Below are 22,935 nucleotides of genomic sequence, written 5' to 3' on the forward strand. Positions count from 1 at the left end.
GGGGTCTCATGGGATTTGCCTGAAAATCTAACTTCCTTTGCTGTCCAGTACTTTGAATTGGCTTTTGAATAAATACATGACTTTAGATACTTCTCCAGCAAGTGCTCCATTTAAAAGTGCACTCAGGATTAATCATCCTTTTCAGCGGGTCTCCCTGCCGCAGTCTCTGTATCTCAGCCACCATCTGTGCGGTGGGCCAAGGAGTCCTTCTTCCCCAAGACCCCTCTCACCACACCGGGTCCTGAAAGCTTCTGTGCTCCAGTGTCCTTGGGGTAACACAGGAGGCCCTTCCTCCATGACCTGGTCCCCATCAGCCCATCCAGCCTTCTCCTGCACGTCTCGGCCACACCACGCTCCTTCCCACCTTCTTGACATCTGTTCCCTAGTCTGGAATACTCTTGTCTGTGCTCAAACTATTATCCTTCAAGATTTGGCCCAGGCACATCTCCCACGGCCCCACCACGGTTAAGCGTCTTTCCTCTGTGTCCCCAAAACCTCCTCCACCAGAGCTTTTGTCCTGAGCATTGTCCTCATCTCCTGTACTACAAGCCCTGCTAGGTCATGTTGTCTCTGTACCCCCGGCCTTGAGCACACAGTGGGCCTCAGGAAAGGGTGAGGGACTTCACTCGGTAACGTGTCCCGCCCTGTGGCGTGTGTGTGTCAGCTCCTGTTATCTCACAATGCAAATAGCTAAGGGAGAATTAATCTCCACCAGCAGCTTTCGTGCTGCTGTCCTTTCCACACAGAAGTCCTAGACACTCTAGGTGTTCAGCAAATATTTTCTGAGCGACCTTCTTGTTCATTGTGAAGGTCATGGAACAGCAACATCCGGAGGTGCCCCAGACTGCTAAAGTCAGAATCTGCATTTTACCCTGGTGCCCAGGCACTGCTGGGCACATTCTGCTCTATCAGATACCACCCTTCCTTTCTGACGAAGCCCTGTTGGCAGGAAACACTGAGACGGTCTGATGCACCTGGAGAATTATTCAAGCCCAGGGAGTGGAGAAAAAGTGGCTCATTACGTGGCTGCATCTCTGTTTCTTTCTGTCTGACATTGGGCACCTTACTGTGAAGGTAAAGGGAGCAGTAAGTGGGGCCCGTGAGAGCAAGTGTAGCCACTGGCAGCGCCCGGCCCCCAGGTGCTGGGGGAGGGGCCGCTGACCGCCCTGGGCTCGTGCTCAGTGATGAGGGGGGCAAGCAGAGATGGGGTCCCATGGGGGTGGGAGTCTGCAAACGCGATCTGACATGGGAACTCTGGATCCAGAAGGGCTGCATGTCTGGTCAGCAACATGTCTGGGAGAGAAATGGGGATGGGCCACCAGGGCAGTGGGCAGTGGTTCTCTCCAAAGGGAAACTGTTTCCATAAAGGGACGTGAAATACTGAACTTTGGGTCCCGACAGGCGGGAACGGATAACAGATTCAGAATTGGACCTCCATTAATAAAAGGGAAAATACACTGAGTAAGTGTTCTGAAGACAAGGTTTTCAGCTTGACATGTAGAAAGAGATGGGCTACGGGATTATAAAGGACAATGAAAGAAGGCATAAAGAGGGGATGTGTTTCTCAACATAACAACTGAACAAACACAAAAAAACCCACATCAGCAACCAAATTACAAATGATCCTCTAAGGCGCAGTCTGTGGCCCCGAGAAGGAAGTGTCCACAGGATCAGCTCTCACTGGATCAGTTGCCATCCTGATGGCCTCTGAGGGCACTACATCCTCTGTGGTGCTCTGATCCATGAACAGATGTGGATTCTTGGCGAAGTCCTCAGCACCCTCCCGGGGCCCAGGCTCGCACACATATAACTGCTTGGCAAGAGGGAAACAGGCACTACAAAGACTGCAAATGTCCGGCACGAGAGGCAGGGCACAAGCCAGGCCTTAGCATGTCTCCCACAGCAGGTACACATTTTCCCTGCTTCCTCTAGAATCTTCTTTTGTCATGAGTAAGAGCTGCTATAGGGATACCATGAGTTCTCAAGGCTCAGGACAACACACAGAGATTTCATTCTCCCTTCCACTCACACAGGTCTAGAGGGTGCTCGGACCACCATTTTGTCTGGGCAGCTGGGAATGGGAGTGACATTCCCTTGGGCAAAGCCCCACCTCTCCATGTGGAGTGAGCTGACCCTGACCACCTATTCAGACTTACAATCTCAGAATACAGCAGAGAGAACAAAACTCATATCGTTTCTGGGAAGACAAGACCCAGCCACAGAAAAAAGACAGAGAATGGAAAACCGTAGCCAAAGGAGACAATGCCTTGGCCGAGGTCTGAATGGCAGGTGGCCATGGAGCAAAGGGTCCGTGATGTCCTTGTGCACCCCTGGGTAAGGCCAGAAGCATGCTGGGAAAGCTGCAATCCCACCTTCCTGGAAAACAGGGCCACGCCTGGGGCACCTCAGGAGTCTGGAAACAGTCCCTCAGTAGCCTGGGAAGGCAGGGGAGGCTCGAGCTGTGAGCAGGGTCCCTCCCTCCTCCAGGACAGCTCCTGGGAGCAGCTGACGACAGCAAGGGCTGATGGTGCTGACTGGGCGTGCTCCCGGGAGATAGGAGGCTCCTGAGCATGATGGATTGCTTGCACTGTGCTGCAATCCTCTCCTGCCTGGAGGGAAATGACTAAGCACAGGTACAAGAATTTGAACTGCCAAACTGCGTTTGCTTGGTGACTCTTGTTGTTTGTGGGAAATCAGCTCAGGGAGGAGCCTCTGTTCTCCTGGGCAGTTACCCCTGGCACATACTGCAGACCCCTTACTCACGGCTGGGTCTGAGGGGCTTGGGATCACTGTAGCTCCCGATCCTGGCATTCAAAATCTTGACTGCCGGTCCTCCCCTAACTTAGACCTCTCCAAACTTGCTTCCCACCTCTCCACAGTTCCAACCACCTCTGCAAGCCAGACTGGCTTCCTTACTCTCTTCTATACAGTGCAGGCTTCATCCTGCACCCGCTTCAAGAAGAGCCTGCCCCTTCCCCTAGGGACCAGACAACCTCTCAGGGTGAGGGGCAGCCTGTTTTATCTGTGGTTAGAAAAGAAAACCGGCAAAACATGGCCTACTCCAGTTTGCTCTGTGAAGCTGGGAGAGGGGATTGGACGAGAGACACACACTAGGGACCAGAGGGGGTTTGATCTTCCCTGGAGAAAGGCACACTTCCAGCAATGAGGCTGCAGCCCGGACCTGGGGTAGAGCGGAGGACAGGGCCTCCCTTGGGTGGAGATGGGTGAGCTGGAGATGAGAGCTGCCCAAGGGCAGGAATAAAGTGGACCCATCAGCTGGAAGGAGAGGACTGTTCTCCAGGTCTGGGTGCTGGGACGGGACTCGCTGGAAGGCAGCGTGAGCCCTGCTATGCATATCAGAACACCTGGACGACCTGCCTACGATCTGAGGGCCTGCTGGGATGAAGGCTGGGGAGAGAGACTTAGCGGCTTCTAGAGGTGCTAAGCTGGAGGGAAGAGGGGCACGATGCAGGATCCCGTGTCAGCTTCTGCCACCAAAGGCTGGCTCACTAGGCAAGGAAGCCCCCAGGAAGTAGTTGATTCTGATGTTACACATGCTTAACCAGCTTGGTCTGACACGGTGAATGGATACAGGGAGTTGCTGTTTCCCTTTTTCTTCCTTCCACAGAAAGGTGCATTTTTCACCCTTCATTCATCCATCCAGCACCTGCCGACCACCTGCATGGTACCCGGCCCTGTGCTGGGCACTGGGGACACAGCGAACGGTCATGACCGTTGCCTCTGGGAGCTCACAGTTGGGCGACAAATAGCACTGTGCCCCAGAGGGCTAGGTGCCCCACACATGCTGCACACACAGGACTCAACGTTATTAACGTGATTTTCTTTGCATACATTTAACACTGAAGCGAGTACAAACTCTGTTAGGAAATTGCATTTAAATATAGGTACAAAAATGTATTCCCAAATCTGTAGGTGTCTCATTTATCAAAGACACAAAACATTGGGATCTTTCTCCAGACATAGCTTTGTGTTTTACTTTCCCCACTGAAAATCCCATTAAGAGCATGTGCCCTGCTTAGAAGGCTTTTATATTCTTTCCAACCTTTCTTTTCAAAAGCTAGACTTTCACTGCCTCAGTTCTTGTAAGTTAAAATAAAATAAGCTGAGTACTTTTTACTCTAATAGCTTTTCATTCATGCATTCCTTCATTCGATGGCTATTTCTTGAGCACCTATCACTGGGGTCAGATATGTGCTAAGTCAGAGAAATTTAGAGGTGAACAAGAGAGACAGAGTCCTGCCCTCAGGTTCCTTGGGGTTTAGTGAATTATACCAACCAGAGCCCAGGCTCCCCGAGGTTGGTGACACATAGTTTCCCACTCTGGCTTGCTCCTTTTTCTCTGTCTCTTGCTTGATCCTGAACAGGCGACACAAAGACGGCTCTATACTTTGTTCTTTAGGTCTCATCTGTCTTACCTCTGACTCCTCTACTGGGCGTTTCATCTTCCCTACTTTGTTCAAAGGCAAAAGTCTCTGGCTCTCTCCAGAGGTGGGTTCAATTACCGCCTCCCATTTTTCTAGTTGAAAGATTATGGGCAATAAAGTTGTGTGGGGAGAGGAGCCCTTGGAGAGCTGCCTTCTGAGGGGAGTGACCCCAGGTTGGTCCTCGGGTGTCCTTGCTGGGCGCCCCTGGGCACCCTGAATGCTTGACTCACAGGCAGCCATTCCAAGTCTGACCGTGACCTCTGTGGTATCCTGGCCTCAGTCTGTCCCACAGAAATACAGATGCTTAACATGGCTAATGACACCCTCTCTAGGGCAATTTAAGAAGGAAATATACAGAGAGAAAGAGAAACAGGTAGACTATAACAGGGGCCTGAAGCTTCAAGACACAAGAGGAGGAGACAGTAGACAAAGCCACAAAATGGAGACTCGGCGAAATGCCCTAAGTTTCGAGTGGGTGGCAGCCGGTGAGCTGCAGCAACACAGGAAGCCGAAACTGCAGTGGCCGAGCCACCGAAATGGGGGCAGAGATACCGCCAGCAGCCCGGCCCGGCCACTGGAATACTGGCGCCACCACGGGAGCTACTGGTATTCCATAAACTATCCAGTTCTCTGCGAGATCCCTCTATGCAACTGGCCTTGTGCTCCTCATTCCCCTTAGGTCAGTGCTACACCTGTGTCACCTCGGGGGAACCTGAACCCCTGCTCTGTGTTTGCACACCAAAATATCTACACCACGGCAAAAATCCACCTCCGCCTCAGGCTGATGCTTCTCCATTCCCAGAACAAACATTTGAGAACCTCCTTCATCCAAAGGCTGGATTCTTCCCGTACACCTTCCGAGCCAGCCCAAAGAACAGGACAACCTGCCCCAGGAGTGATGATGCAAACTTGAGGCATACCAGCTAGACTCGTTGCCTTAGATAAAGTGAGTAGGCTTGCTGGTGCTTTCTCCTAAGCACTGTGCAATAATTACTATTGATTCCAAAGTGTCATGAGATTTTAGAAAGGGCGCACTGGACAAACGGGGCACGTGATAGTAGAGGAGTTGTCTTGGACTTTCTCAGCTGTAAAATGAGGATGATATGTCACCTCGGAGTTGTAAGAATCAAAAAGGCTACTCTATTTCTTTCCGCAGCATGACCACACTTAAAAAATTCCTCTAGCTATAGGTTGTGATGATCTTTAGGGCAGGTCAGCCCCGTCTATACACCAAGCGAAGCTGCCTTCACTCAACAGGATTGACAAGAGATGGCCCACCTTGCCAGCCAGGCTTGCAAACTGGCTTCACATCCACCTGCACCAGCGTGTCCTGCGCGGCGGGCTTCTGTCCACAGTCATAGGCGGTCACCAGGATCTCATACTGGCGTTGCTTGTCATAGCTCAGCTTCTCGGTATTTCTAATGTTGCCTGAGGACACAGGGATATTCAAAATTGTTTCAGATCAAATCAACCACACTGCAGTTTCTATTTTTTATTTAGATTCACTTTAGTTACCATATACCGTATTATTCGTTTTAGAGGTAGAGTTTAGTGCAGCTCTTTAAAATCCCTTCTCTACTCCTCTAACCTTCGCCGGAATGGAATGCCCCCTTTCCTTATCTCCTCGTACAAACAAGGGCGAATAGGGGGCATGGCTTTCTCATGCGGCCTGCTTGTGCCTTGGCGACAGATTCCCAGGAACCACTGGCTGGAGCCACCCGGCTGTGGGACAGGACTGCCAGGGGGTTCCAGGCACACAGCTGGAACCCAACTGGTGTGTTTGTCCGTCATGGGTTGTCAGAAAACTCCCTCCTAAAGTGTGCCCATGTGGTCGTGTCCCCGATGATGTAGGGCGTCAAGGCTCATCTGCCATGAAATCTCTGGGAAAAAGATGGGATTCAGAAATGTCCTGACACATATTTTTCAACATCTGGGCTTGTCACCAGGAATGTTCACTGCCTCTTCTTACATTATTTTGCTACCAAATAGGATGTAAAATCAATAAGGAAACGTGCGACCTCTCTTCTGAAAGCTACACAGAATAACAGATTCCTTGCCCTGGTGGCAAAGACATTTTTCTTCTCCCAGAGAGACCAAACCACTTCTCTGGGCCATTTGTGAGCTTTTGTTCCTGTGGGTTGATGCTATAATTCGGAAATAAATATTTGATCATTAATGAGCAAAATTCAGATTGGACTACTTTTGCTGAAATACAGTTTTGGTTCTTTGGTTCACATGAGTCAAGGGCCCGTGTGCATTTCATTACTTCTCAGTTTTTGATTCCAAGAGAGTGAAATCTTCCTTTGTGGGGAATAATTTCATTCTTACTTTTCTTTTGATAGTGAAGCTGACAGCAGTTTACAACTCCAGTGTTATTATCCTTCAGCAGAAGTGAAATTAAGCAAATGGAAACTTAAAAACAAACAAACCAACATGCTAATAAGCAAACATGGAATGGCTGACTCAGGTATATTTTTACAGTTCATCAAAACTAAGGGAAAAGTCCCTGATAAGCTTTCTTCCATTTCGACAGTTGTCTACGGCTTGTGTGAACTGAGGCAACAGGGACGAAGGCAAGAAAGCCTGGGGAATTACTGAAGTCACGTCATGTTCTAAAGATCGGGAGAGTTGACGCACTGGTCACCCAACACTAGTGAAACGGTCCTCGGTGCCAAGGCCACGGGCAGGGCTCCTCTCGTGGGAACGAGGCCTTTGAAGGCGGAGAGGGGATCTCCTACAAAGCTGCCCGAGACTTAGGAGCATTTATTAAGAGCACTTATTCACTGTCTGCTCCAGACTGTTTCTAAAACTGTAATCGCAGCCACCGATTTGAAGTAAAATTTCATTTAACAAAGCCAGTCAAAAAATCTCCAAATGAAAATGGGTTTGATGTACTTTTGGCCTCATGCCTGGTGTTCAGAATCACTCTTGCTTCCCTCCCTTCCCCGCCACGAGCTCAGGTCTCAGCTCAGGCCCCCTCCCAGGGCTGGAGCAGCTCAGTGCTGGGTTGGGGACATTCCCTGTGGGTTCTGTTAGCAAACTAGTGTGTGGTTATAGTCCTCACAGGGGAGGAATTCTTGCAGGTTGAAGGGCTGCAATAGAACCCCGTGAAGTAGGTTTCAGCAACATCAAATTGAATTTTGAACAAAAAGTTTTAACTTTCCCTTTCTTTAAAGTTAAATGGCTTTCAAAAGATCTGCCGTTCGAAAGAGGAAGGCTCAGGGCTTACCAGCCATGTGACATCAAGCAGACCAAGCACTACTGACCGGGGTAGAAAAATAAACACACAGGCCGCAATCCCTGGCCCTGTGTGTGGCAGTGGCGCACCCTCGCAAGTCCTAGTGAAACTGTCCCAGAAACGAATGTGCTTTCTCTGCCACCACCTGCTTCATGCATGTGACAATGGGTTTTGCAGCTTGGAATTTGAAGCCTTGGGTCAAATATACCTGTCTAACGTTGTGACCGATGATTGTGCCGGGCAGAGTCCTATTCGGACAAGCACACATTTAAAAATGTTTGGAAGCTCAAAAAGCCACCCGTTTGCTTCTGTTACAACTGCATTATTTTCCCCACTTTTGAAAGATTTCTCCTAGTAGTGTCTCCTTAGGAGACCTGAGGCCACGGTCAGCCCCGGTGAGTAGGGACTCCTGGGCCTGTTTCTCTGGTCCAAATGAACCTGTGGAAGCTAGCTCTCAAAGAACAATCAGTACCTACCTTGCATATTAGTGAGGGTATTTTATTTTATTATTTTATTTTTTTAAAGGTTTTATTTATTTATTTTGGCAGAGAAAGAGAGAGAGCACAAGCAGGGCGAGCAGCAGAGGGAGAGGGAGAAGCAGGGAGCTTGACGTGGGGCTCGGTCCTGATCATGACCTGAACTGAAGGCAGATGCTTAGCTGACTGAGCCACCCAGGTGCCCCACTAGTGAGGGTATTTTAAAACTGAGGCAGCGTAGAAGGACAATGAGACCGGCATGCTGACTGACCTGCACTCTCCTTCCAATGGGATTTAAATTGGAATAACCCCTTTGGAAAGTTATATAGGCTAGTCACTTTGCAATTGCTCATGCCTTTTGGGCACGCAATTCCACATCTAAGAAACCGATTCCGGGAGAATGACAAAAATTGCAGATACAGGTGCAAATATATTCCTCTAAGCATTATTTCTTACAGCAAAAAATAATAAACTGGATGTCTGCTAGTATGGGAAGAGCTAAGCAAAGGAGTCTCTGCATCAGATGGGATGATTTTAGCACCAAAAGTGGTAATTCTGAAGTATTCTTAAGGGTGGAAAAAAATCCATATAATTGAATATTAAGCGAAAAAGGGAGGATAGAGAAAAACAAGGAAAGTGTGGCCTTACTTTTGTTAAAAAACTTCACAGAAAAAGTAGTGGTGGACTGTCAATAATGGCTATCTTTGGTGGGATTACAGGTGATTTATTTCCTTCTTCCCACTTTTCTACGCTTTCCAAATTTCCTACAAAGGGCATGCGTTACTTTTCTATTCCGATGGAAAGGAAATGTTTTCATTTACTTTAAGCAGACTCTAGGGTGCACTTTGCCCAGAGGCGACAGAGTCCCATGACTCACCAGGGCAGCCTGCTGCCAAAGAGAAGCTGCCTGGGGACCACACAGTTGCTCCCTTTGGTCATCCCCGATGGGGCCGAGGGCTTGGTTTGTGTGCCTCGTGTGCCAGTGAGAGCCTTGCTGGCAGAGCGCCCGACCTCTCGCACAGGCACGGTACTTAGCGTGGTATTTCATCCCCATTTTACTGACGAGGATCTGAGGCAAGGGTTAAGTAACTTGTCAAAGATCTCTCCCTTTCCCTCTCTCTCTCTCTCTCTCTCTCTCTCTCTCTCTCTCTCTCACACACACACACACACACACACACACACACACACACACACAAATAACGGATGCAGGATTCAGATGCAAGTTTGTAGTTTTGAAATTAAAAACCAGAGCCATGCATTCCCGTCAAACATCATGAGGAGTTCGGGGACAATATCACTGGTGGAAAGGCATAGGGGCCAACGCTCAGGGGATCTGGGCTCTAGTCCCAACTCTGCCACCAGGGTGACAGGTGCTGTTAGGCAAGTTCTTTATACTTTAGGACTCAGTTTTTTTCCCTGCATTCAATGAGAATAAGGATCTAGGCCCTATTGATCTCATAGAGACCAGCCAAGTACCAGGAGATGGGGGCCGGAAAGCCATCTGAAGTGAATCCAGAACTTCCTGAGAAGGAATGGATGTCACCAACTCAGTTACCTGCTCCTAATTTCAGCCTGGAAATCCATGGGGAGTGAATAACCTTCATGTCCCAATCACTCAGGTAAATATCTGATGATCGCGGCACCATGAATGGAGTGTTGTCTCTCTGCCTGGTACCCTGTGAACATCATCCCCGGGCACCGCTTCCCTGAGACCTCACAACCCCACAAGGAGGCAGGGGCGTTTCCTGACATGAGTTCACAGGGGAGGAATTTAAGCAGAGGGAAGCTGATGACCTCTGATAGGAAGAGGTTGAGTTTTGGTTTAAGATAGGTCAGGCGGAATCCACGTAATGTCTTCTATCCTCTCTCCTGACCTGCTTCGTGTCTTTCCCCCCCAAACAAAGAACCTGGCAGGTTGGAGGGGCCAGCAGCCACCTCCCTGCAGTCATGGGGCTTCATTGAGGGAACCCCAAACTCAGCAGTACTTTCTCTGATGTGCAGGCAAAGAACTTCTTCAAGGAGCCCAGAAGGTCGCTGGGAGAAGTGATGGATCAGGGCCAACTGGGAAGCTCATTAGAATGCGAGCAGCCGTTTCTGTGTCTGCCCCCAGGTCCTGCCTTCATTACTTGGAGAACTGCTTTTGTAAACCTCGCTGTCGGGGGGCCCACACTCCCTGGGAGTGCCCACTCTCCTCTTCATCTTATATTGCAAACCAGTGTTGGAGGCAGAGGCTTGGCAAAGGACCATTACTCACTTCTAATGAGACAGCTAGGGAAATAAATTGGCATATGTTAGCAAAATGGCTCATCAAGGTGAGTAATTATCTTCATGACTGGGGCAGTTTACTCTCAGATGAAAGGATTTGCATCTCATCTCTCATTGGGCTGTGACTCTCCGGAAGTAAGGGAGGAGGTCAAAAGGAGCTTGACCACTCATCACAGAGATCAGCACTTGTCTCCTCTTGCTCTTCACCAACGATTCATCACTCCCCAAATTCCACAGCTTTTGTGGATGGGGGCCACACAGTTGATCACAGGGGAACAGAAAAGACAAACCAGTTGTTTTGTGTTTTAAGGAGTGGTGTGTGCACGTGTGTGCGAGTGTGTGTGTGTGTGTGTGTGCGTGTGTGTGTATTTGATGTGTGTGAGACATGTGTCTGTGTGGTGGGGACAAGCTGGCCACATAACAGGGCCTGTAGGAAAAGCTATCAGGAAGCAGTTTTGATAGGTTCTACTAATTGAAATTACCTACCTCTTCGTCCTGAACCAATCTTTAAAGTCCAGTATTTTCTCCTGTATGCTCCTGCACACTCATGCACTGATCCTGTGTTCCACACAGTGAGCACCTAGCAATGTCCAGGTTTGCAATCGCCGGTTTCCACATGTTTTATCATTTTACAAGGAAACTGTCTTATTACTATTTTGTCTGTTTTATGAATGTTGCTTTCATCATCCAAGGCAGATCATAAACCACGGGAGGCCAGGGATGAGGGTGTCTCCTTGGCTTCCATCCCCTTCCATCCTGAGAACCTGCCGCAGTTCTCAGGATGCAGAAGACCGGTTCACAGGATAAGTTTCTCCTGGGTCTTGACATCAAGGAGCACCGGAAGCGCTGATGACGTGCAAGCAGGTGACTGATGGTCTACTTCTCTCTAGGTGTTGGCTACCCAGAGGCCCCAAGCGAATCCTCTGCCTCACCCTGGCTCATGGCGGGCTTTATGCATCACCCTCACCCTCGATGCCACCTAACTTTCTGTTTGTTATTTTGACTTTCTTCCCACTGTATGGTAAGCTCCATGTGGGCAGGCCCATGTCTGTTTTGAGTTCCACTCTGCCTCCATTCCCAGTTCCCAGCACCATGCCAGGACTCAGGCCATATTTACAGAGTAGATGAACTTCAGGTTTTGCAACTTTTGCATCTTTGCGCCAGTACTATACGATCCTATTTGAAGCAAAGCGGGGGTGCCTTATTTCACTCATGCTATTCAATAAAATACTTGGCAAGTCATTATCATTTGATTAACATGGAGTTATTGAAAACTGCATTTAAAGTGGGCTGAGTCAACTGGGCCTCTGGCTGGACTGTTTACACTATAAGTTTTTTTTATTAATGGTGATGGGGAAATACACAAGTGGCTTTATAGGACTGTTTTCAGTTCAGGAAGTTCAGTTTGGGATTGGGGGTATGGTGGGAGGCTTCATTCATTCCTCATTCTCACTACGGTACAAATTCCCAAAGGACATTGGCAAGCCCATTAAGATTCCTAAATGAATCTAAGCTCAGAAGGTGTTTCCAAAAATCTCCACTTTCTCTCTTAGCATTTTTTTTTTTTTTTTTGTCTGAGAGCAGGAAGCAGATGACTGGGCTTAGGGGTGGTGTCACAATTGGTGATATAGGAAAGGGACTCAGATATGGCCGAGTTGATGGCATGGCAATTGGAAAACTCTACCAGAAAACCTGTCTTCAGTATCCAGATGTGTGGCATTACAAGTTCTACAGATAGTACGCACTGAGTAGGTTTTTGAGGTGTTTTGGGGGGATTTCAGACCTGGCTGTGCTGCTAGTAATACGAGGCCATCCCCTCTAGTGCGGGACTGAGTTCCGGGTTACAGAGCCCAGGTCACGGATGGCGAGGGAGTCATCACCTGCCACGGACGTTCAGAGCCCCCCTCTGGCCTTCTGAGAGGGGGTGGTGGAGGTGTTTCCCCGCCCCCACTGGGGGCCTCTCAGGACACTCACCATTTTTGTCAATGGCAAAGGGCACGTCCGTTGTGACGATTTCATAGTTGCAAATCTGGCTGTACTGGGGGGAGCAGTCCTCGTCGACGGCCTCCACCTGCAGGATGCTGTCGTAGATCTTCCCCTCTGTCACGACCGCCCTGTAGGCTGGCTCTTTGAAGGTGGGAGCAAACTCATTGACGTCCTTCACCTGGATGTGGACCACGGCCCTGGGACCACACACGGGAAGGAAGAAGTGGCGGTAAAAGGAGGGTGACGCTGTCCTCCCACACCTCCCATGGGCACTGACTCCGGTCCCGGCGCCACGATTGCACAGAAACCACAGCTAGTCGGGATGGCTGTTGTCTAAGCGCTCCGTCCATCCTCCCACCAGAGAGCCCGCCACCTGTCCCTTCCCTGGTCCTGGGATGAACCCGCCCCTGCTCTGGCCTTCCCTGCCACCCAGCTTTGGGCACCGATTCCCTGGAGATCACCTCCCCTTTCCCTTATTCACTCCTCCTCTGTTCATTCACTCTTCCTTTCAGTAAGAATTTAACCACTCTGACTGCGTGTGAGGCTCAGAGCCAAACTCCGTAAGGGAGAGAGTTCCAACCCAAACTAAAAAGTGCTGGGACAGAGACAAGCGTGTGGCATGGCAGAAACCCAGAGAAAGGTCCCAGCCAGGTCTGCAGGGATGGGCCGGCTCAGGGAAGGCTTTTCGGAGGAAGTGACACCTGAGTGCAGGGAAGTGGCAGGCAGCTGAGCAGGCTGGAGCACCGTGGTGTGACCACCGGGTATACACACCTGAGGAGCAGTGTGGGCAGGGGTGGGAGGGGTGCAGGGAGCCCTGCCGGGCCACTCACTTGTGCGACTTCTTCCAGGCCGTCTCCCGGGGCCCCACGCCACAGTCGTAGGCCTGGATGATGAACGTGTACTCCTTCTGCAGCTCGCAGTCGATGGGGCTCTTGGCACGCAGCCGGCCCTCTCCTGACGTCTTGTTGAGCACCACGGCCTCGAAGGGCAGCTCCTGGCCGTGGATCTTGAAGGCACAAATTTCCCCTGCAGAAGGATGGAAGACAGTGAATGGGGGTCCTGAGAATTGCCAGACTGAAGACTGAGTTTCTCTTGGACCAGATTTGCAAACCCAAAACCTCCAGGCCATTTCCTCCACACAAAGAATTGTCAAACTAGAAGAAGAGGCCTCCGGAGACCCAGCCCAACATGCTCATTTCAAGGATGGTAAAATTGAAGTCTTTCACACATAGAAATGTCACCCATCCAGTATATCCAGCAGGGAAAAATGGGGAGTCATGGTGCTGGGGCAGCGGGGGGGCGGGGGTGGGTGGGGGGGCGGCTGGCTGATTGTCCTAGTTTGCTGCTTTTCCTAGCAGCTTTCCCGCTTGCCCTCTGCCCAGTGTGAGAAGAAGGATTTTTGCCCACAGCCTAAAGATAAATGACTGCAGAGGAAAAAGGAAAAGGCCAAAGCTTTCACAGTGTTTTGCCCTCTGAACCAGCAGCGAGAGCATTGCTGGGGAACTTATTAAGAATACAGACCCCCAGGGCCCACCAGTCCTCCTGAATCACAATCTGCATTGTTTTTTTTTTTAACCAGGCCCCTGGTGAGGTGATTTGTTTGCTCACTAAATGTGAGCAGCACTGCTCTAATTTGTCCTCCTGGCTTAAACGCCCCCACGTTGCTGCAGCCAGCTCCCCCGCCCTCTCTCCACCCACCCCTTCCCTGTGGGGAGAGGGGCACCACTCAGCTGCAATTTTCTCTCCTAACAGTGGGGGTGAGTCTATGCGAGTTCCAGAATCCCCGTAGAGCCTGAAAAGCTAACTTCTTAAAGAGCTGAACATGTTGTGAAATTAATGCACTTCTCCCCCTCAGCTGGGTTAATGTGTATTATAACTATTTCTCTGCACTAAAATTATAACACCGTGAAAACATCTTCTTTTTCTCGATTGATGGATATTTATTTCTTGAACCCTGACTGCAAGGAAGCTCTGTAGCAAGCGCCTTGGGAATGACTGAAAACTTGAGACACGTTCTCTTCCTGTCTTGTTGGGGTGACCATGTCACCCACTGATGGTGCGGGCGGTGGGGTGTGTGTGGAGCATCACGTGCCACAGGCAGCAAAGAGCTCAGCTCTAGGCTACTGGGGGGTAAAAGACAGACTTGGAGGCCAGAGGCCCGGAGTCAAATCCTGGGTTTGCCACGTACTTGCTGTTGTGGTCAAATTAGATTGACCTTGGGTCTCAGTTGTGTCACCTATAAAATGGCCCAGGACATGGTGTAGGGGGAGGGTGTCTACCCTGTGATGCCCCAACCCTGGTCTGACATTGTTCCCACCACACTGCTGGGACCAGGGTGAGGGGCCTAGTGTGCACAATTCAAGGGGGTCCTCACTCTGAGGGCAACCAGGTGTCTTCTTGCCTCTAGTCCAGGCGTGGCCAGCTGTTTCAAAGAGGAACAGTCTCCTGACACCGTGGGGAGAAGGGGTAACATGATTGCACCCCTGCTCCGCACCAGGCACCGAACTCCGTATCTCCACCCAGGTGACCTTATTCAATCTTCATTGCAAACCTGGGGGCAGGGGTGTTATCCCAATTTGTAAAATTATAAAGAAAAAGGAGGAGGAGGAGGTAGAGGAGGAAGGGGGGGAAGAGAATCTGAATCAGAGAGGTTATCACCTGCTCCAGGTCACAGAGCTGAAGTCGGTGGAAGCCCCAGGTATGGCTAACTCCTGAACTGTGCCCCTTCTACTCCATGGCAACAGCACCCTCTGTAAGCAGCCCCATAACCTCAAGGGGGCTGCACTGGGATCGCTTCCAGTAGCATTCTATATTCCCATTCAAGTCCCACTCTGGAGAGAAATTCCCCACTTTACATACAGGAAGCATGCCCTGATCTCTTACTAACAGTGTTTTCTGAGATGGTCAATCAATACCCATCTTACCTCTAGGCTCTTATTTTTTATTATTTCATCGATCCTCAATTTCATTATGGGCACTCCATTTTCACTACAGCTCCTTCTGGCCATTTCTCAGATGTAGGGGCAGAATAATGGACAAGACAGGCAGGTTGCAGACCAGGCCTAACAAGAGGGACGGATCCCATTCCGCCACTGTTGCTCAGGATCAGTGGTGTCGCTGTCCTGCTCTCCGACAAGGCTAGCTCTGCAGCCCCTCGGGGCGGAACAGCAGGTTTGGTCTGGTTCTCCTGTTTAATTTCTGCTCCGAGTTGGCTGGGGCTGAATGAATGAACTTCTGAAGTACCTGCCTCGTGATTCTATTCCCAAGATCAATGGCAATATGGCAATATTATCAACCAATGTGCCCAACCTGGTTCTGGGGCAGTCTCTGGAGTGCCCAACCACCACATGATTAGAGGACCAATCAGGCCATTTTTCTTTGAAGAGTCGAGTTAAACCGAAAATAAATGAGGGTAATTTTCTGTTGGAAATATTTGATCACCACTAAAGTGGTTCTCAAGACTCAGAAATCCTTAACAAGAAGGAAGGAGAGGACGGAGGAAAAGGAGACACAGGGGAGGGAGAGACACAGGAAGCCTCAGGGCCACACGTTTCATCTAAGTCCAGCTTAGTTCAGTTCAAAAAGACCAGAACTTTCTGAGAGCCAAGTAAGTGCCAGGCACCGTGCTGGGCCCGGAGACACAGAGGAAAGGACTTGGATCCCTTAAGAAGCAAGGACAGCCTATCGTCAAGCACTCATTACCGAGAAGAGACAGCAAGTAAACAAGGGCCACAGGATGCTCACGTAGTCTCACCAGCTTGGACTGAGAGAGGATTTAGCCTCTTGGGAACAAACACGAGAGAACCCAGGCCACCCTCATTTATCCCACCTCTTTATCTGACACTTGTGCTCCAGTTGCAAAAACAGTCATCCATTTTTTTCATTCATTCGTTCACTGCATGGATATTTATTAGGGACCATGTGTCCAGCCCTGGTGCCACACTGAGGAGCAAAACCAGACCTAGTCCCGGCCTATATGCTGCTGGCAGTTCAGTGGGAGGACAGTGAGCGATCTGATCCTCACGGCCCTAAATGAAGAAGGGTGACCATGATGCGTGATTGAAGGAGAGCTCCACGGGGCCGAGGAAGTGCTGACCTGTCGGCCAGGCAGGGAGGCCTACATAAGGATGTGACAGCTGAGCTAACAGATCACAGGAGGAAGAGGAACATGCCCAGGCCAGGAGGGAGGCAAGTGAGCTTCAGGCAGAGGAGCAGATCCCTAGGGCCCTTCGCCCAGGGGATCTGCAGGGCCCGTGGGGCAGAAGCACAGACCATGGGCAGGGCCAGCTTCATGGGCATGTGACCCAAGAGCCACAGAGTGCTCTGTGCTTAAGAGGATCCTGAGCTGGGTTTAAATCTCTGTTGTTACCACCTTGAAATTCTTTTTTTTTTTTTATTAAAGATTTTGTTTATTTATTTGAGAGACAGAGAGACAGAGAACATGAGAGAGAGCGAGCACAAGCAGGGGGGAGAGTCAGAGGGAGGGAGAAGCAGGCTTCCCGCTGAGCAGGGAGCCCAATGCGGGACTCGATCCCAGGACCCCGAGATCATGACCTGAGCTGAAGGCAGACGCTTAACTGACTTGAGCCATGCAGGCGCCCCCCATCATCTTGAAATTCTTAATAATTTTTTGTTTGAACTTGTGTTTCGCACATGAATTCTGATGGGACAATGCAGCGTGTCCGTGAGCAGAAGAGATAGATTCGTTGTTCTTGCTGTTCCGTTTACATATAGTGCTCAGGCTGCCCAGTGAGCACAGGATCCCAGAGTGCTCATGGTGTGTGGGAGGGTCAGTGGACTGAGAGTGAGAAGTTAAGCGTGTGATGTCTACGACTGAGGAAGCAGGGAGCTGACCACCCTGAGACGTTCCCTTTCTGTTTGAACCACATTTTGAATGCAGAAGGAAGGCAGGGGTGTTTTAAGACACATGACCAAGCAAAATAAAAACAGTTGAGTTCCATTTATGTTTGTGTGGCATTTACACTGCTCTGGTGAAGAATGAAATATATATGCATACACGAGCTATGAAATGTAAATTCTGTAATTTTGGGAGACTCTGCACAGCAGTTAACTGCTCTTATATTTGCATTTAAAACTGGCATTGCATAGTACAAAGATGAATGGTAAAATTCATGCTCATAATTTAACATTTTAATTTGTCTTTACCTAGAATGACATCAAATAGCAAATTAAGAATACCACAAGAGAGGATCTGCGGAAGAAAGGTCCCAGAATGGCATGCTGAGGAGGAAGGCACCGAACTGCAGTTCCCAGCATCAGTATGTGACTCACTGGGCTGTATCCACCTTTTGTGAGGTCTGCCACTAGAATTTGTTATTATTGATAAAGGACTGCAGTGTGTGTGGGGGGTGTGTGTGTGTGGGGGGGGTGATGTGCTTAAAGTAGAAGTTTGTAATGATCACGGTAAGTGGTGGTTTCCATATAAAAATATCACTTCAAAAATCTGGCTCTCTGATACGCTTTCTTGGGTAGGAGAGCAGCACACAGACGGGCATGCATACTGGGCCAGCAATGGGCTCTGCGGGGAGGTGAGGGCAGTAGCACCAGGCTGCCAGGCCTCTGGTTGTGAGCCGCACTGGCCGTGGTCTCAGGAGGCTGAACTCGGTCTCCCCCAGATGCCCCCTTGAAAGGCCAGACCAGAAGAGGGGCTCGCGCAGTATCGGGGTGGGGCATGATGGCTCCCCACCTTGGCACCCCTGTCTATCTCACGATTACCTTCTCTTCCACAGACATGCACCTCCCAACACCCCCCAAACACTGGCATAGCTGTCTCTTAAGTCCTCCCATAAGATTCTGGGGGAAATGAATGAAACTGATGGGTGAATGAAATAGATTTTTAGAATGTACTTGGTGCCTAACTTTGAATACCCTTGAACAATAGGTTGTGTTGATTCCATTTTTCAGATGAGGAAACTGAGTCTCAGATTAAGTGGTTCATCCAAAGTCACTTTGATAGTAAGGAGTGGATCAAGGACGGATTTAGGTCCTCTGATTTGGAATCCAGCACACTCTTTGTTCATTCTTGTTGCTTATCACTGGGTGAGTGTGACAGTGTAGGACAGTGGCTCTCCAAGTGCGATCTGTGGGCCGCTGGGATCCCCAAGACTCCTGCTGTGGGCTCCACAGAGTCAAAATTACCATGCTATTAACATTAAGACATTTCTTGACTTTTTCATTGTGGTGATATTTGCACTGATGGTATAAAAGCAATGGTGAATAAAAGTGCTAGTGCCCGGGTACCTGGGTGGCTCAGTCAGTTAAGTGTCTGCCTTCAGCTCAGGTCATGATCCCAGGGTGCTGGGATCGAGCCCCGGGTCGGGCTCCCTGCTCGAGCAGGAGCCTGTTTCTCCCCCTCCTCCCCACTTGTGCTCTCTTTTACTATCTCTGTCTCTGTCTCTGTCTCTCTCTCTCAAATTAATAAATAAATCTTTAAAAAAAAAATGCTGGTGCCCTAGTAGTACATAGCTGCATCCTTTACTACATAGAGTTGGAGTCCAAAAAAAAAAAAGTCAATTTCACTTGAGAATGACTTGAATAAGGCAGTAAATAGTATTAATTTAATTAAATCTCTATCCTTGAGTATACATCTTTTTAATATTCTGTGTAACAAAATGGAAAGCATCCGTAAAGCACCTTGCATATCAAAGTATGCTAGTGTGTCTCTAAGGAAAGCTTTTGTGTGAGTTGCGTGGGAGTTGGACTAGGACCTTTTTTCACAGAATGCCTTTTTTACCTGAAAGAATGATTGATGGACAAACTACGTTTATTCAAACTGGAGTGCGCAGCAGACTTTTTTGTAAAATAAGCCCATCACTTCAAGGAAAATAACCAGTAGTATTTGTTGCCAATGATAAGATTAGAGCTTTCAGTTTTGGAAAACTCGTGTCTGCCACATTAAGTTTTCACAATTTAATACTTTTGTGATGAGATGGTTAGTGATATTAATGAATGTGACTATGGGATACCGTATAATGAACTACGTCAAATTTTGAAAGACCTGCTTGCCAGTGAATCAACATCTTCCAAATGACCCACGTATAGTATTACACAGTCACAGATGGGTAAAAGATTCATTCCAAGTGCGAGACAGACCAGTGGATTTTAATATAACAGTATATGATAAGTTCACTAACGTGATTTCAGATTTCTTATTATAACTAACCTTTAAGAAACTATTACTTATGGAGTTCAGGTATTGTTATCAGAGAAGAATATCTACAGTTATCTGAAAAGATTTTTAAAATACTCCTTCCTTTTCCAACTACATACCTAGATGGGGCCATATTTTTTTCTTCACATGCTTCCTCTAAACAACGTATCTCAACAGACTGAGGAAGAAGCAGATGAGGCTCTAGCTGTCTTCTAGCAAGCTAGACATTGAAGAGACTGTAAAACTGGAAACAATGCCACTCTTCTCACTAATTTATTTTGTTTTGGAAAAATATATATATATGTAAGATTTTATTTATTTATTTGACAGAGAGCGAAGGAGAGAGAGCACCAGTAGGGGGAGTGGTAGGCAGAGGGAGAGAGAGAAGCAGACTCCCCGCTGAGCAGGGAGCCCGATGCGGGGCTCAATCCCAGGACCCTGGGATCATGACCTGAGCCGAAGGCAGATGCTTAACTGACTGAGTCACCCAGGCGCTCTGGAAAATATATACATTTTTGTCAAAGTATGTTATTTATGTTAACATGTAATGAATTTATTATTGTTTTTAAGTGAATTAAAATAAGGATTTGAAAGTTTCTCAGTATTACTTTCTTCTGTGATAAACATCAATAGAAATAACCCACATTGACAAAAGCTCATGTGGGTCCTTAATAATGTTTATGAGTGTAGGGGTCATGAGACCAAAAAGCTTGAGAAGTCTGTTCTTGTAAGTTACAAGCACACTTTCCACCCAGATCATGATTCCATATCCTATTCCTGATGCTTAAAACACAGCCCATCATCTCTCAGAGAACTCCCAACCTCAGAGCAACACAACATGTTTTTTATCTCACAGCTGAAGCCTTTGTAGTGAGCTCACCTACGTAGCTGAATGTTGGGGGCGGGGCAAGAAACCTCATTTCCAGATCTTCATCCAAACATGGATGGATACAATCTGGCTCTGGAGCCAGAGAGGCTGGACTCGAATCCTACCTCTCTGGTTAACTACCTGTGTGACCTTGGTCAAGTCACTCACCTCTCTGTGCCTGTTTCCTCATCTGTAAAATGGGATGACATCAGTCATAGCCACCTCATTGCAATTTTGGTTGTTGGGAGGATTAAATGAGTTAACACACGTAGAATACTTAATAGTGCCTGCTATGAAGTTAAGTCCTACATAAATGTCAGCTTTTAACCCTGTCATGATATCGAAGAAAAGTCACACACCTCTGGCAAACTCCCTGTTCATGTTTGAGAAGTGAAGACGCTGAACGTGGAGATGATTTCATCAGCAAAAATATTTTGAATCATTCAAAACCTGTCTGCTCCATGACACACCTTGTACCCATCAGCCACGGCTTACATACCCTTGGTTTCCTGAACATCACTGGTCAGCGACTATATCCCGTGTCTGCAAAATCTCATCCAGGCCAGTACTGCTTCATAGGTCGGGATTTTGGGGTGGGTGGGCACTGTTTGCCTCCTTGATTTTGCTTGTCACAGCAGCTGGAGGTCGCTAGCGGCCGTTACTGGGCAACAGTCAAGGGTGCTAAGCATCCTGCTCTGAGCAGGCCAGTCTTAGCCCACCAAGAACCAGTTCACCCAAAATGGCCATAGTGCCCCCTTGAGAAACACTCTAGTCTTCTGGTGGAGCTAGCACCAGGCTAGGTCCATGGCTCCAGACCTGAGGAAAATGATAGATCTTGTAAAGGCTTCTCCTCCAGATTGGCGAGGTGCCTCCACCTGGAGGATGATGCCACCTGCTGTCCGCTGCATGCTGTGTGCTCCAGCACACGCACGTGGCAGACCGTGACCACTGACAGCGCTGCCAGAGGGCGGGGGGGGGGGGGGGGGTGGCTACGATGTGTAAAGTGTACTCTACCCTGCTACCTGGAGCCATCTGCAGTCACTTTAAGTATAATAAAATGGGAAAGGATAAATACTAATCACATCAAGAGGCAATCATGTCCGGAATATCAAGTTAGGGTTGAACTGAGAAATAAATCTATACCTTAAAAGAAAGAGTTGATTTTAAGCCCTCTTGCTCCTGATAAAAACTTAAAATGTCCCAAAGGAGAAAGCAAAAGGGAAAGGTTTGATGGATCATTGCTTTTGCTGCTCCCTCATGTGTCTGGTGGCAGGCAGATGACCTTGGTACATCTGGGGTGTACCCAGCTCTCTTGGGGTCTCTCTTGGGGGTCCCGGCTCTCTTCTTAGCTGTGTGACCTTGGCTGGTTCCTAAATTCCTCTTCATTACGACTGAGTATATGACCACACCGAATCCTGAAAGTGCCACGAGGCTGCACTGACACACGAAATGCACAAGCACTCTGGGAATCGTGAAGGTCTATCTGCTTTTTATTATTGCGATAATAAATCCTGCTTTCAAGCCTGCAAGTAGCTAAATGCATATTGATGACTTATTTTATTTCTATTAGACACCGAACTCAGGCGGAGGGGAGGTGTCACCATTTATAGCTTTCTGTCTACTTAGTATTGAGCAATATAACACATATTCTTTTATTTAAAAAGTCATTTTCCAGGGTGCCTGGGTGGCTCAGTCGGTTAAGTGTCTGCCTTCGGCTCAGGTAGTTATCCCGGGGGGGGGGTCCCTGCTCAGTGGGGAGCCTGCTTCTCCCTCTCCCTCTGCTACTCCCTCTGCTTCCTCTTTCTCTCTTTCAAATAAAAAAATAAAAATAAATTTTAAAAGGTCATTTTTCTATGTTCTGAAATCAAAATCTCCCTCCTTTTGGAAGATTTATGAAGACCAAAGAAGACAATGCATTTTTCCTTCTTTGGCAATGTTTGTTGAGTGAAAAAATGATACAACAAGTAATATATAAGCTGAGAGACTTGGAGAAGTCCCCCTGGGTCAGCTAATCACAGTTAGGTCAAGTGGAACTTGAAGAGATGTCAGGCAGTCATTTGCTCTGCCTGGTGCCCAACGGTCTGGAGTTGAAGGACTCCAGGTACAAACATGTGCTATATTCATCATTCACTCAGCAAACCTTCCCTAGGCGTGCATAATAAGCAGAAATGGAGTGAATAATAATTTATAAAATTCACTGCAGTTCGCATTAATTGAGCATTTACGAAGGATCCGGCACTTACTTGGGTCTACGGTGAAAACAACCTGCATCTCTTTATACGCTGACCTGCCTGGCCAGCGGCTGAAGATCTGGAGGAACCAGAGACTAGCTGTGTTTGCAGACAGGAAAAGGAGGCAGATGTACAAAGAGTCAAGTGCAATAAAGTACTCAAAGGCTGTAACAGGTGTCTACTCTGGGCGTGGTGAGAACACAAAGCATGATGGTCAGTCAATCTCACCTCTAAATCCTTCCAGATGCAGTTGTT

The 22,935-nt window shown here is 48.5% G+C and overlaps 1 protein-coding gene across 1 annotated transcript in view; it reads right to left on the bottom strand.

Moving 5' to 3' along the window:
- Positions 1–22,935, bottom strand: part of CLSTN2 (calsyntenin 2) — a 383,732-nt gene that overhangs the window by 129,369 nt on the left and 231,428 nt on the right. The window contains exons 3-5 of the mRNA XM_028099076.2: positions 13,241–13,436; positions 12,399–12,607; positions 5,724–5,873 (exon numbers count right to left, since the gene is read on the bottom strand). Coding sequence (XP_027954877.1) covers positions 5,724–5,873; positions 12,399–12,607; positions 13,241–13,436 — 555 coding nt within the window. The remainder of the gene's footprint in view (positions 1–5,723; positions 5,874–12,398; positions 12,608–13,240; positions 13,437–22,935) is intronic.

Source organism: Eumetopias jubatus, unplaced genomic scaffold (genome assembly GCF_037043125.1).
Source record: "Eumetopias jubatus isolate StellerSeaLion01/CBP00866 unplaced genomic scaffold, mEumJub1_p1.0 scaffold_1, whole genome shotgun sequence".
In the NCBI taxonomy this organism is placed as follows: Eukaryota; Metazoa; Chordata; class Mammalia; order Carnivora; family Otariidae; genus Eumetopias; species Eumetopias jubatus.